Below are 11992 nucleotides of genomic sequence, written 5' to 3'. Positions count from 1 at the left end.
TAAAAGCTACCTAAAAAAAAAGTGTTTTTTTTTTTTTTTACCTGACCATCCTGGCGGACACTGGCATTTGTATTCCTTGAGGCTGACAAGCTCACAAGTCCCTCCATTCCTGCAGGGGTTGTTCAGGCACACGTTATCAATGGGTGTGAGGCAGAGACGGTCAGTATATCCAACCCGGCACATGCAGGTATAATCTATCGTGTTGCCACGGGTAAACGGCCGACAAGTGCCTGCGTTCTTGCATGGCGAGCTGAGACAGGGGTTCGGGTACTCACACCTGTTGCCGAAATAGTCGATGGAACATCTGGAAAGACAATGACATGATACAGTAAGTAAAGGGGGACTGAGCCGTCAGTTATAGCTGGGAACAAATAACTCTTCATTTTACAAAATGGATACCTTGGTTGCTTGTCCTGTAAAATAAGTTATGGTGCCACACACTGAGTTTAGATATCTACAGCTTCTTTTAAGCCAAAAAACAAGATGCGTTCAAAAAGAGTTATTTCGGTTTTAGCAAGTTAAAAATTAATTTTGTTTTTACGTAGCTATTTGTCCTGGTGTTGGAAATGTGATTACTTAAAAAAAAAATTCCCATGCCTAATGCTCCATTTCCTCTGAGTTTAAGCCTCTGTGTATCCAGGCTCCATTTCAGCATGAAAGTGTTAATCAGTGTTTTTCACCCAACCATGCTGCCCTTGCTAACCCCAGTAATTATCAACCCAAAACAGAGGTTGGGGAGGGGGTAGTCTCCAGTTCCTTTTGAACCTGATAGTGCATGGGAATTCTAAATGGGATTGAAACGCCACTTCACCACCTGCCTCCCTGCATTCCCCAGAGCCCATTGCGCCTATAAATCACCAACACAAGAAAAGGATGGTCACTCCTTCACAGGTTCCCTCCTGCTAAACATGTAGACAAAGGGATTTGGGGTCACTGACTGCCAGTCTGGGGGGGGGGGGGGGGGGGGGGGGGGGGGAGTTAGCGGAGAGGAACAATGTAATAGTCACTTTGGTCAGATGTTTTCTTAACACCATATTGAATTATATGTGCCCACTTCCCAAACAAACCAATCTGAATGTGCAAACCCTTAAGATTGTATCATCCAATAGGAACCACCTTTTAGTGAAAGTAATATGAAACATAGTTACACATTTCCATTACTATTAGCCTGTAACTCTCTCTAAATAGTTCCCTGAACAATGGAAATGCACCCAAACTCCTCTCACCATACAATTGGATGAGCAAAAATCCCACAGAATTAAACATATGCTAATGTCTATGTGCTCTCTCTGGTTGTCTAAAACAAACCTGAAAAAGCCATTCATTACCAAAAGGAAAAATCTCACAGGACAACCCCTTGTCAACAGCTCTTAGACAAAAACAATTGCCATCTTCATGCATTTCAGCACACTTTTTTTGCCTTTCAAAAAAAAAAAAAACAAGGTACTGTCTGTCTGTTCTTTTGAACTCAGAGCTAACATTGGGGAGAGGTCTCTACCTGAATACCCTGTATTCTTTTAGCAGAGTAGGCCTCTCCAACATCAATCAGGACTGCATAAAAAAAGTAGAATAGTTTTCAAAATTCTCTCAAAGTCTGTACAGATTATATAAAACGGGGCTTTATAACAGAATTGGCACCACAACACACTGCTACCAGTGTCACTATTCTTTCCAGATGATACAAAAGATGTTATTTTTTAAACATGACAATGCTAAAACCCGCAAATCACCAGTCACTAGCAAATGGTCTTTGGATCTAAGCCAAATGCCACCACCCCCACCCCCCCCCTCGTCTCCCCTCTGTAGCAGGCACAGCAGTCTACCTCTGGGGGGGGGGGTCCATTCTGTTTTTACAGTGTGGCTCCTGGGATTTAGCAGGCCTACACATTTGCTCATGTAATAAAACATTTTGGTGGATGCCCCCGGGCTTCAGAAAGCACATTTGGTAAACATGACGCTCCATTTAATGGCCCTATGCAGTGTACACTGCAATGCACCGTCTGGTTCGATTCCATCACTTCCCTGCAGATCAAGAGTCCTGGAGTTATTTGATCACCCCCAGTCCAAAGCCCTGCATGCATTGCGTTAAGCCTTTTAGTACACGGTTCTGTATCACTAGCCACGTATTGCACTAGCTTGATGGGAGGGCAACTTGCTGTTGCATAAACCTTGTCTTTAGTGTTTTGTTCACTGAAGTTATACATATAGAAACCTTCTCATAGGATTAGTAAAAAATATATACAACATAATAATAAATCATAAAATGTTCACTTAAAAGGATCTAGGGTCAGGTGAACAACTAGTTTGACAAAAGCTTTCAATTAAATACAAGTTTAAATTGACTGATACTTCTTGATGTTTATCTGGTGGGTGCATGAAGAAGGACTGGATCAAATATATTTTATTTTCTGAAAGCTTGTGTCTAGATACTTTTTATTTGAAGGAATTCAGTTACATTAATGAAGTCTTTCCATATGTGGCACCAAATTCCTTTTCCTTTTGTAAGAGCGAAAGTTTTACATAAAAAAAAATGCTATTTTCATCTCATCTCATGTCCTGGAATTTGCAAGGATTCTTGAATATCAAGTAATGAGATTATTTATTTTTTGGCTGGGATAATAATATAAAATTGGGGATAATGAAGAGGGGCATCTGCTGGCCTCCCAGAAAGGCCACGAGGAGCAGGTGCGCATGTTAATGAGCGGACGGCAGCTGCTAGCCGCCCTGCCACCAATCACACGCAGGAATTGGCTTGTTGAGAAGAAAAGAAAAGGCCGGGCTCCTGGCTGGCTGAACGGCGTCCCTGCAGCCTGGATTCAGGCATGCCGTCTTTATGAGTGGGCTCATTGTTCCAGCAGTCTTTCAGAGCTGACTGAAGGCATGCTGACTCCAAACTGCGAGAGTGTGCATTCAGGTGTTAAACTTACCATCGCTCATTCTCTCGCTCACTTTTTTGTACTACTGCAACTCATTAAAGATCACACTTGCCTGCGAACACGCCACCGCAATATTACAGTATAAGAACACGGTTTTCTCCCTCTAATAATTTCAGCCTTCAGTCAAAACTGGAAAAGCAGCTTCTCTATTATAATTCATAACCAAAACACACTGAATTTAGAAATAATAAAACAAACTCAAATGACAAAAGTTTCAACCAGACTAGACTGCTAGTTTCTCTTTATTAAACAAAGGCAGTTTTAATTGCCTGCTGCTGCCGTATCAGATGCTGAAAAAAAGTCACTAGTATCCAGACACTCAACACAGGAGGAGAAGAAACTGCTTTTGAACATCTGCACCATTCCAAAAAAGAATCCTTCCTGACAGTTGTGAACACAGCTTATCATCACCCACCCAGTTCAAAGGTTTGCCTCTGTATTTTCCAGCTAGCTTCTGGCTCAGTTTCCTCTGGAAGAGCATCAGAAAAGTCTACCAATAACTAAGATACATGTACGGAAAAGTGATATAAGGCTGCACAATAAAGCCACACACCGCACGCAATGCAGTCTTGCTTTTCTGTTTACCCTGCGCACCGAGTGAGAGGCGCCAACTCTTTCCCAGTTCACACTCTAAAGCCTGCTTGTGCCCCGGTCGACACTCCTGAATGAAACAAATCTGGCAGCCTCACTTTGCAGGTCACTGTGAAATGTCTCACCCTCTTTGAAATAACTTCAGGTCTCACCCTGGCTTGACAAAATCCCCAGTCTGGGGGGAAAAGCGAAGATCTTTAGTCTCCCTTTTCACATCGCTGCTTTAGTTAAACACACTGTGCTCTAAAAATATTTGGAACTTCAGTTCCCTGGCGCACGGTGCTGAAGAATGCTTGCTGTTTATTCTTTAACTTGGCGGGAAAGTGTTAAATACATGGTCAGGAAAAAATACTGAAGAAGGAGGCTGTACTTTACCTGGTCACTAATTACCACTGAAACATATTCGAACGCTCTCCATTTTAATTGAGGCTAGTTCCACAAAATACAACTGGCTGTTCATTAAGTTAGTGCTAAATATTCAACTTAAAAGAAGTATGGGTTTAATCCAAGTAATGAATGACTGTGGTACTTTGCATAATAATTAGAATGTTTAAGAGGCAAAATGTAATAGTACAGGCCAGAGAAACTGCTTTAGTATCAATAACCCGAGCCATTTCACTCTAATTGAACCCTATTCTTTTGCCAGCCCCTGTAAAAGAAAGACAAAGCCCAGTTCCATCTCCTTTGTGCAGTCACTGTGCAGTAGCCACAACCATTAGACTTCCTGGAACAGGTTTCTTTCAGTGCAGCAATGTGCTTCCCAACGCAACCCATGGCAGATGTTTCCATGCCCTCTGACCCCAAGCTATTGGGAGCTGTGATGTTTTCCTCCTCAATGGGATAAGCTGCCATCTGCCACTCTTGGGATCCAGGCACAGTGAAACGGTACCACACTTGTGTGTTTAAAAATGTCAAAACTCTAGAAAATGCCTTTGAAGGAAATCGCAAAGCACCACTTGCACATTAAAACAAAGGGCTTTTTTTTTTTTAGATTAAGTAGCAAGTGTTGAATCTACGCCAACTATAATGTGAAATGAATGATCTCTAGGAAATCCATCAGTAATAGCCAACTGTTTTACTAATTAAACCCACTGCAATTGAGAATCTTCCAGTGAAACAAAAATGCAGCACCAAGAGTGTGAAATTGACAACCAGCTTTTAACATCACATATTTCTTCCTATAAATGTAGGACTTCCCAAAGACTAACTAGACTAGCTTTTGGCTCCCTATTACCCATTGAGTAACCTTCCAGCAGAACACCTGCTAGATGCATCAGATCTGTATTTTGCGTGCGGTTTGAATTAGAGGTCTGTACCTTTAGGCTAATTAAATGGTACAAGTAGCTCAAAGCCATTGTAAAACAAGTAAGTGCTTCCAGGTGGGAGCAGGTGAGTTGCACATTGTGGCAGTAATGCATACTCTACATACTGTAGTACAGCTGTGATCTACCAGCTGTCATTCTCCAACTGCTTACACTGCTAAAACCGTGCTGGTGGTTAAATCTCTGGTCTGAACTGCATTTGTCGGTTAATAAGGATTTGCTACGCTTGCTTGAGAAACGTGATCTTTAAAAACGATACGTTCAGGGTAAACACAGCTGGGTAACAATGTGTCTTATTATAGTTTGCTTCCTCCTACTGAGCTTGACAGAACGGAGGGTGCAAACCTGGGCTGGGTAGTAAGGGCCAAATACTTTTTTTCCCTCCCCGACCCATTTAAAGTTCATTTGAACTAGGAAGCAATCAATCCTGTTACCTTCTCTGTTTAATCAACCTATATCTTTGATGGAAACCTCTTTCTGCGTCAGTGCCACAGAGCTGTTTTAATGTCTATGTAGATATTCTCATATCTAGGTTAAGGTTGGTCTAATGCAGCCATTCAGCCTACTTTATAATCATGCACCCGAGCATATTTTAGCACTGGGACCTTAGAGGCCTCCCTCTCCGCCTGCAAGACTTCAAACAACTGTCTAAACTCTACCAGTCAATTAAAAAAAAAAACTGTAAAAGGATCCTGGCTGTCTGGAGACTTGGACTCAGAATAAGTTCTTGGCAACAAACAGTATTGAAAATCCCTTTTCGCTCATTAAAAATAACTATTACACACTCACTGGTTCAGTTATTCAAAAAGCCATTCATACACTGGAAAAGATGAGAGCGCCGAAGAAGATCTATTAAACCAGATGGTACAGGTGGGGAGTTTAATGAATGAATCCAGCATTTTTAAATCTAAAAAAGGAACAGATTCTGCTTTCCTGCTGATGCATATTTTATTGTGGTAAAAAAAAAAAAAAAAAAAAAAAAAAGGACGGGCCAAGTAATGCTCTTAAAAGAACATCTGATTTCAAGAAAGTGCATGTTTAAAAAGGGCCCAGATTTGCAATATGAAACCACTGGATGACTCAGAAATGTACATTTGGTGTATTGTACCTACCCATTTCCCATACCTAAAACAAAGACGGCATTTCTGTTTTAAAGTATCTGGTACTGACTTACCCCCATAGCAAGTTCAACATCATGTCACAGCCTAGTTAAAGAGATGCAAATTGCACTGAGGATATGAGGCATGGGCATCTTTTAAAAACATGTGTACCGCTGAACAGGTTTGTAGGCAGAATGTACTGTAGAGTATCAAATCTCCTGCAAGCTGAAGTGCCTTTCTCTTGAAAGTTAAATCCATCCGAACCCTAATTTACAAAAAGCCTCTTCTCAAAAGAGAGGCCTAGACAATGACAGGCCCTCATTAAAGGAACAGTATTTTGGAGCTGCTGCCGGCTTCACAGGGTGTAAAATGGGAGGCACTCACCTCCAACACCTGCCCGTGTAAACCGCATGTCTTCTGTTCAAGCTAAACTCTTTTCAATAGCGCACAGCCACATGTAATTAGAGGGATAATGAAGCAGGTTGGGATAATGTTACTTAAGACGTCGGCTTCTTGCAAACAGAAGATGAGGCTCTCTGAAACAGAAGGGCCTGCTTGTGACTGTGGGAAGAATTTTTTTGTTTTCTTAAATTCAGAACCCATAAGGGGAATTTGGTTCGATTGTCTGAATCTGAATTGTGTGTTGCTGATTGCTCATAGTTCTAGTCAGTACAATTTCTTTCACCTCCTGGATCTGATTTTTAAGAACCAACCCTAACTCTGTACCAATACAGCCATATTAAATTACTTTAACAGCGACTCAGTATAAACCTGGAGTCAATTACAACTGTAATTGTGTAATTTGTAATTAATTGCAATTACAATGTAACTAAGTAACTGTAGGTGAACCTTGACACCTGCGTAATTGTAATTATACCAGTTCAATTACACATTTTCATCCAATCGTTCTTCTATTTTCAATCAGTTAACGACCCCATTTGAATGAAAAAAATTAGTTTCCGAATGTTCCTGTGTTTGCACCTGTGATGATTGTTAAAATGTGTGTAGTTGTTTATGTTACTTTTTAGTGTAATTGTATCATACAGAATCACAGGAAGAGACTGGACTCACCCTGGAATACAGTAGATGAATCAGTAGTACCCAGCCCGTTAGCCAGACCTGGTGTGTTTAAATATAGGGGTCTCATTAATTACTTCCACTTTGACTCACCACTTTATACCTAAACTCTGTAAATCCAGCTCTCAAAGACATCACATTTATATCTGGAAGAAACGACAACATGAGAGCCATCCCGTCAGAGTAATACCATCCAGCAGATATGCAGTTACACAGGAAATAGGGCCCAGTGCCAGCATTGCAGGATATTTGAGGGTCTGTTAAGGAGGCAGTCATGTACAGTAAGCGTGCCTGTGATAAAACATGCCGTCCACCTTCAGTGGGGCACCATATCTGTGATGGCAGGTGTACTGGAGACGGGAGTGGCAAGGGAGGGAAGAGTGCGTCCTACTGTTTCAGAATCAGCACCTAACACACCATGATCTACAGTGTTACAGCACACTATATTATTCTTAATTAGTTCAAATTGTGAAACCAATTAACTGCACTCTGGAAGAATGTGTTTTTTTGTTGAATTGAGTCGGGATGCCATCTGCAGCGCTGAAACTTGCTCATTTGACCTCCATCTTAAAAACTTAACTGCTATGGTTTTTGTAGCTCAGCTTTGGTCCCCCCTCCCCCCAAGTGCTGAGGTTTTGTGCCTGAGCCTGTCATTTCCTATCTCAAAACATCAGTTCAGTGTTGTGTCTGTCGATATCTATGGGAAGCAGACCAGTATACAGAAATGAAACTTGATACCTTCAAATAAACAAAAGTCAGATCATACAAAGGACAGTATACAGATCCTGGATTGTCTTGAGGTTTTCTGCAAGACAGATATGAATTCAAAAGAAGGTTACTGAAAACGCACATACCTTTCACATCTAAAACCCTTTTGTCAACATAAATCCACTGAAAACTATGAAAGAAAGACAACGCACACAGATGGCAGCATGCGTCTGGGGGCGGAGCCTGTAGCCTTGCAAGATTCCACCTTTCTGTTTCCTAGTTACCCACCTTTTCAACTCTGAATAAAGAAAGGTCAGTGCTGCCTACCCTTCTGACTCCAAAGCCTGTATCCAAGGTCCTGGAACCAGACAGGGGTAAGGTTTACCCCCCCGAGGTTAGCCCTTGGCGACCACATCTAACAACTGTCACCATAGCATGTGCAAAACCAGAGTCCAAGGTGGGCAACTGTTACCAACACTTTGCAGAAATAATGACTTGGAACTGAAAGTCATAACAACTGCATACCATAATTCTAATATTGAATACATTAAAAGTATTGCTAACAATGTTTGATGTGCTAGGTTTTAGTGACACTTGAATCACAATGCAGGAAGACTTTAGTACAAACCGCTTTAAGAAGAATATATCAGGACATCTTAGTCAGAGTATCTTTAGAAATCAGTTAGCAAAAATAAAGAATTCTTGTGGAAAGAATAAAACTCTCTTCAGACATTAAAATCATTCCAGTGTCATTTTGCAAGTTGACAAGGGGAGGCTTTTAAATTCCTGAAGTCTCAAAAGAGAGGTCACATCCTGTTATTTTCTTTTCAATGGGGCTTCTTATCTTTTTCCATTTGCCTTTAAGGGTTAGAAAGGCCAGGGGTGTCTCAAAGCAAATGGGCCCCAGGCTAGAGGCGACTGCTAGGGAATGTTTACATAGGTGTGTACAGGACAATTTTCAAACACCTCCTGTATCAAACAGCTGTGATTTAAAGAGATGAGTCGGGATATGGGTAAGCACCCAACAGTGTGTTTTTTCCATAAAAAAAAGTAATGCATATGTCTTAACTTCCCATTTGCTAACACCACCTTCCTGAAACATAGCAGGTTTCATTTGTTTTAGTTTTTTTAACCAACTGCTGTTAGGAAACAGAGCACCCTGGGGAATCAGCCTGACCACAGTGAGAAGTGACGCTTAAACTGACTGTCAAATAGCAGCAGAACCGGGATAAAAATGACTACGCTTGGTTATTTTGGTGAACGAAAACAAAAACACAAGTCTGCTGTTTTGGCCCGGCCTGCGTCTATGGAAACTGAAACTCTGATGCAGACAATTTCAGCTGGAAATGTGTTTTGACAGCATAAAGCAAAAGGCTAATTGAGAGTATATATGGTTTGTATCATTAACATACCTAAGCAATCCCTGAAGTATAGTTTCTCACTCTGGAGCCTGCAAATCTCATGGATAATTGGTATTTAAAAAAAAAATAAAAATAATTAAAATGTTTAATGTTCTACCTATTGGTTTTAGGCAGTAATTGTTTAACCAAGGCTTCTAATCAAAGCCCACCACAGGTCCCAAGAGACATGCTGAAGGAGGTGATGCACAGCTTAATGCTCTGGAAGCAATCTTATGAAAATGTGACTAGAAAGTACAGATTCTGAACGTTGTTTAAACAGAACACAGGTAGTCTCCAACAAACCACATGCTTTTTACAGCTCAAAAGAATTAATTCTCTACACAGTCTTCTCAACCAGCATTACCTAATCAAAAATACAGACACAGCAAAATCCCACCTCTTTCCTCGAAGCTGCAAAATCCACTTCATACAGATCTGGAAATGTGTTTGTGTGAGCTCCAAAATTAGCATCAAAAAAACAAAAGGAAGTGGCTTTGAAATTACACAGGAGGCAAGACGCTGCAACAACGGAAGGTCCAGAGACAGCATCAAGTAATCAGCACGTCCTACTTCCAGTATGTCTTGAAGCGCAAACATGTTTTCTAATGTTTACTGAAGGTTATTCATCTTTTATATAAATGGAATCAGGCAGACACAGGGAAGGAAATAAGACTCCCATTGTATGGCAGTTGATCCATTCCTGGTTTTACTAGAAATTTAACAAGACCCATCTGAGCGTGTTACCTATACACTGGGGCCAATCAGGTTTGTACTAAAACCTGGAATGAGTAAACTGCTATGCACAAAGAGTCTTATTTCCACCCCCGCAGATACAGATACTGTTGCTGTCAAGTAGACGAAGAGGTTTGTACAACTTTGTTTTCGGGTTGACTGTGTTTACATGATAAACAAAGCTCCCGGGGAATTTGCAAAAATGACAGGTGAATGCTGGTATATGAAACAAGTGCATCTAGTACTACCCCCTTAATAAAGAATTGTTGAAAAAACTCTTCCTTATAAGCCTATAGCCGTTGCTCATTTTTTCACAGTGTGATGTTGCTGTGCCCTGCTAGCCAGTACTCCTGAACGGACTGTTACACTTTAGGAATTTCATCTCATTAGACTTGAGACATTCCCATCAAGCTTAATTAACCTGCTGACAGGGGCCTACCCCCATGCTGGTCACACATTAACACAGGGTCAGTGTACCCTTACCTCAATAAATGAGCTTGACTGCTTCACAGAGTAACCTACCTGTCACTACTCAGAGATCATTCAGTATTGCAGCCTAGGATGACTTTCTCAAAACAGAAATGTAAAAAATAAATAAATAAATCAATCACTCACTCACTTGACAGAACATGAAAAAAAAATAGCTTATTACTAAAAACTACCACATCCCACCACAAAACAGACTGTAACCAAATGGAATGAATCACTGACAATCAAAGCTTGCCTGTATATTTGACAGTTTGTTCAGAAGTGTCAAAGGTTATGCCCACTGCGCATAAGCAGTGCTCAGCCTCACATTCAGCTTTGTTCAACTTTTCCTACCTTATAGGCTGCTTGCACTGCTGGCTACTTTATTCTTTGACTCGTTTTCAACTCCATTCAAAACAAGAATCCTACACAAACAGTATTCTACTTTCTATGGTGCCATAGCCATTTAACGGTGGGGTACTACACCGTACCTCTTAATACTTCCACACCTCCTGGTACAATAGATGCAGACATTAGGCTCTGTCTTAATCCCAGAAAACACCAACTAAAGACCAGAATATCCTATTCAAGAAACCATTATATATAATTACCCATCCTGAGCCTCCCTTTCCCCCTTACATTAAAATGATCTCATCTCCAGCGTTACAACAATAATGGTGACTTGCTAGTCCTGTTTCACATCAATATGCTGCCAATATTGTTTTCTCACTGTTAAAGGACAGCCTTAGCGCTATTGTCTTATGTCTTAATCTATTAATTGGCACAGGAAAGTGAATTCTACCAGCAACATGCAAATTACAAACTCATTTATTGTTCTTGTTTTCACATACTGTGTTTTACAACTAAAATATTTCTGCTGCAGTGTATTTTAAGACCAGTTAGAATCTTACTGAGTAATTTCACAACTGACAACAAAATGGCCCCCACCTCTTCCTCCTTTAGTTACACACTGTACCATTGCAGAAATGTGCGACAAAGCCATGAAGAGGAAATGACTTTTCATAAGAAAACAATAGTTGAAGCAAGTAACCAGCAAAATTAACTAAACAAGACAGCAGTTTGGGAAGAAAAAAAAAAATCACAAAACTGCTTCACACCTTGAGAAACGTAGTTTGGTGCTTACATCTCAGTGGACTAATCAGAAAAAAACATAAACAAATATTCCTACTTACTTTTTGTAAGCATGTATGCACCAATGCCATCTACACGTGGCATTTTCCACCCTCAGAAATGAAGACAATGTTCACCACAAAAGCCACCGAGATACAACAGGTGGTTCCAACAGCACTGCCAACCAAGTTCAGTAGTTTAAAGAAAGACAAAACATTGAAAAGCCACAAAAATAAACTATCAAGAAAACCAATGATACAAGTTTGTCTTTGAGTATCCCTTTCAGCTAAGCTCAAAATAAAGGGAACAAAATATTAAATCATAATACACATTTTCATATTTGCGTTTTTGGTATTAGATTTTTTTAAATTCCATGCATTGGCTGAAGAAAAAAAGGGGACCAAAAGACAACCCTGTTCTGTTTTTGACTCTTCTGATTGAAACCACAAGCTGCACAAAACCAAAACACACAGCATTCTCTTACCACCTGGACTAGTCTTTGTATTTCTCGGAGGGAAAAGAAAAAG

At 40.5% G+C, this 11992-nt stretch overlaps 1 protein-coding gene across 1 annotated transcript in view; it reads right to left on the bottom strand.

Moving 5' to 3' along the window:
* LOC121307508 (neurogenic locus notch homolog protein 1-like) overlaps nt 1–11992 on the bottom strand; it is a 34813-nt gene that overhangs the window by 19222 nt on the left and 3599 nt on the right. Inside the window, exon 3 of the mRNA XM_041239690.1 lies at nt 42–304. Coding sequence (XP_041095624.1) covers nt 42–304 — 263 coding nt within the window. The remainder of the gene's footprint in view (nt 1–41; nt 305–11992) is intronic.

This window comes from Polyodon spathula, chromosome 56 (genome assembly GCF_017654505.1).
Source record: "Polyodon spathula isolate WHYD16114869_AA chromosome 56, ASM1765450v1, whole genome shotgun sequence".
Classification (NCBI taxonomy): domain Eukaryota; kingdom Metazoa; phylum Chordata; class Actinopteri; order Acipenseriformes; family Polyodontidae; genus Polyodon; species Polyodon spathula.
The sequence above is the reverse complement of the archived record's forward strand: the minus strand, read 5'-3'. Positions and strand labels throughout refer to the sequence as shown.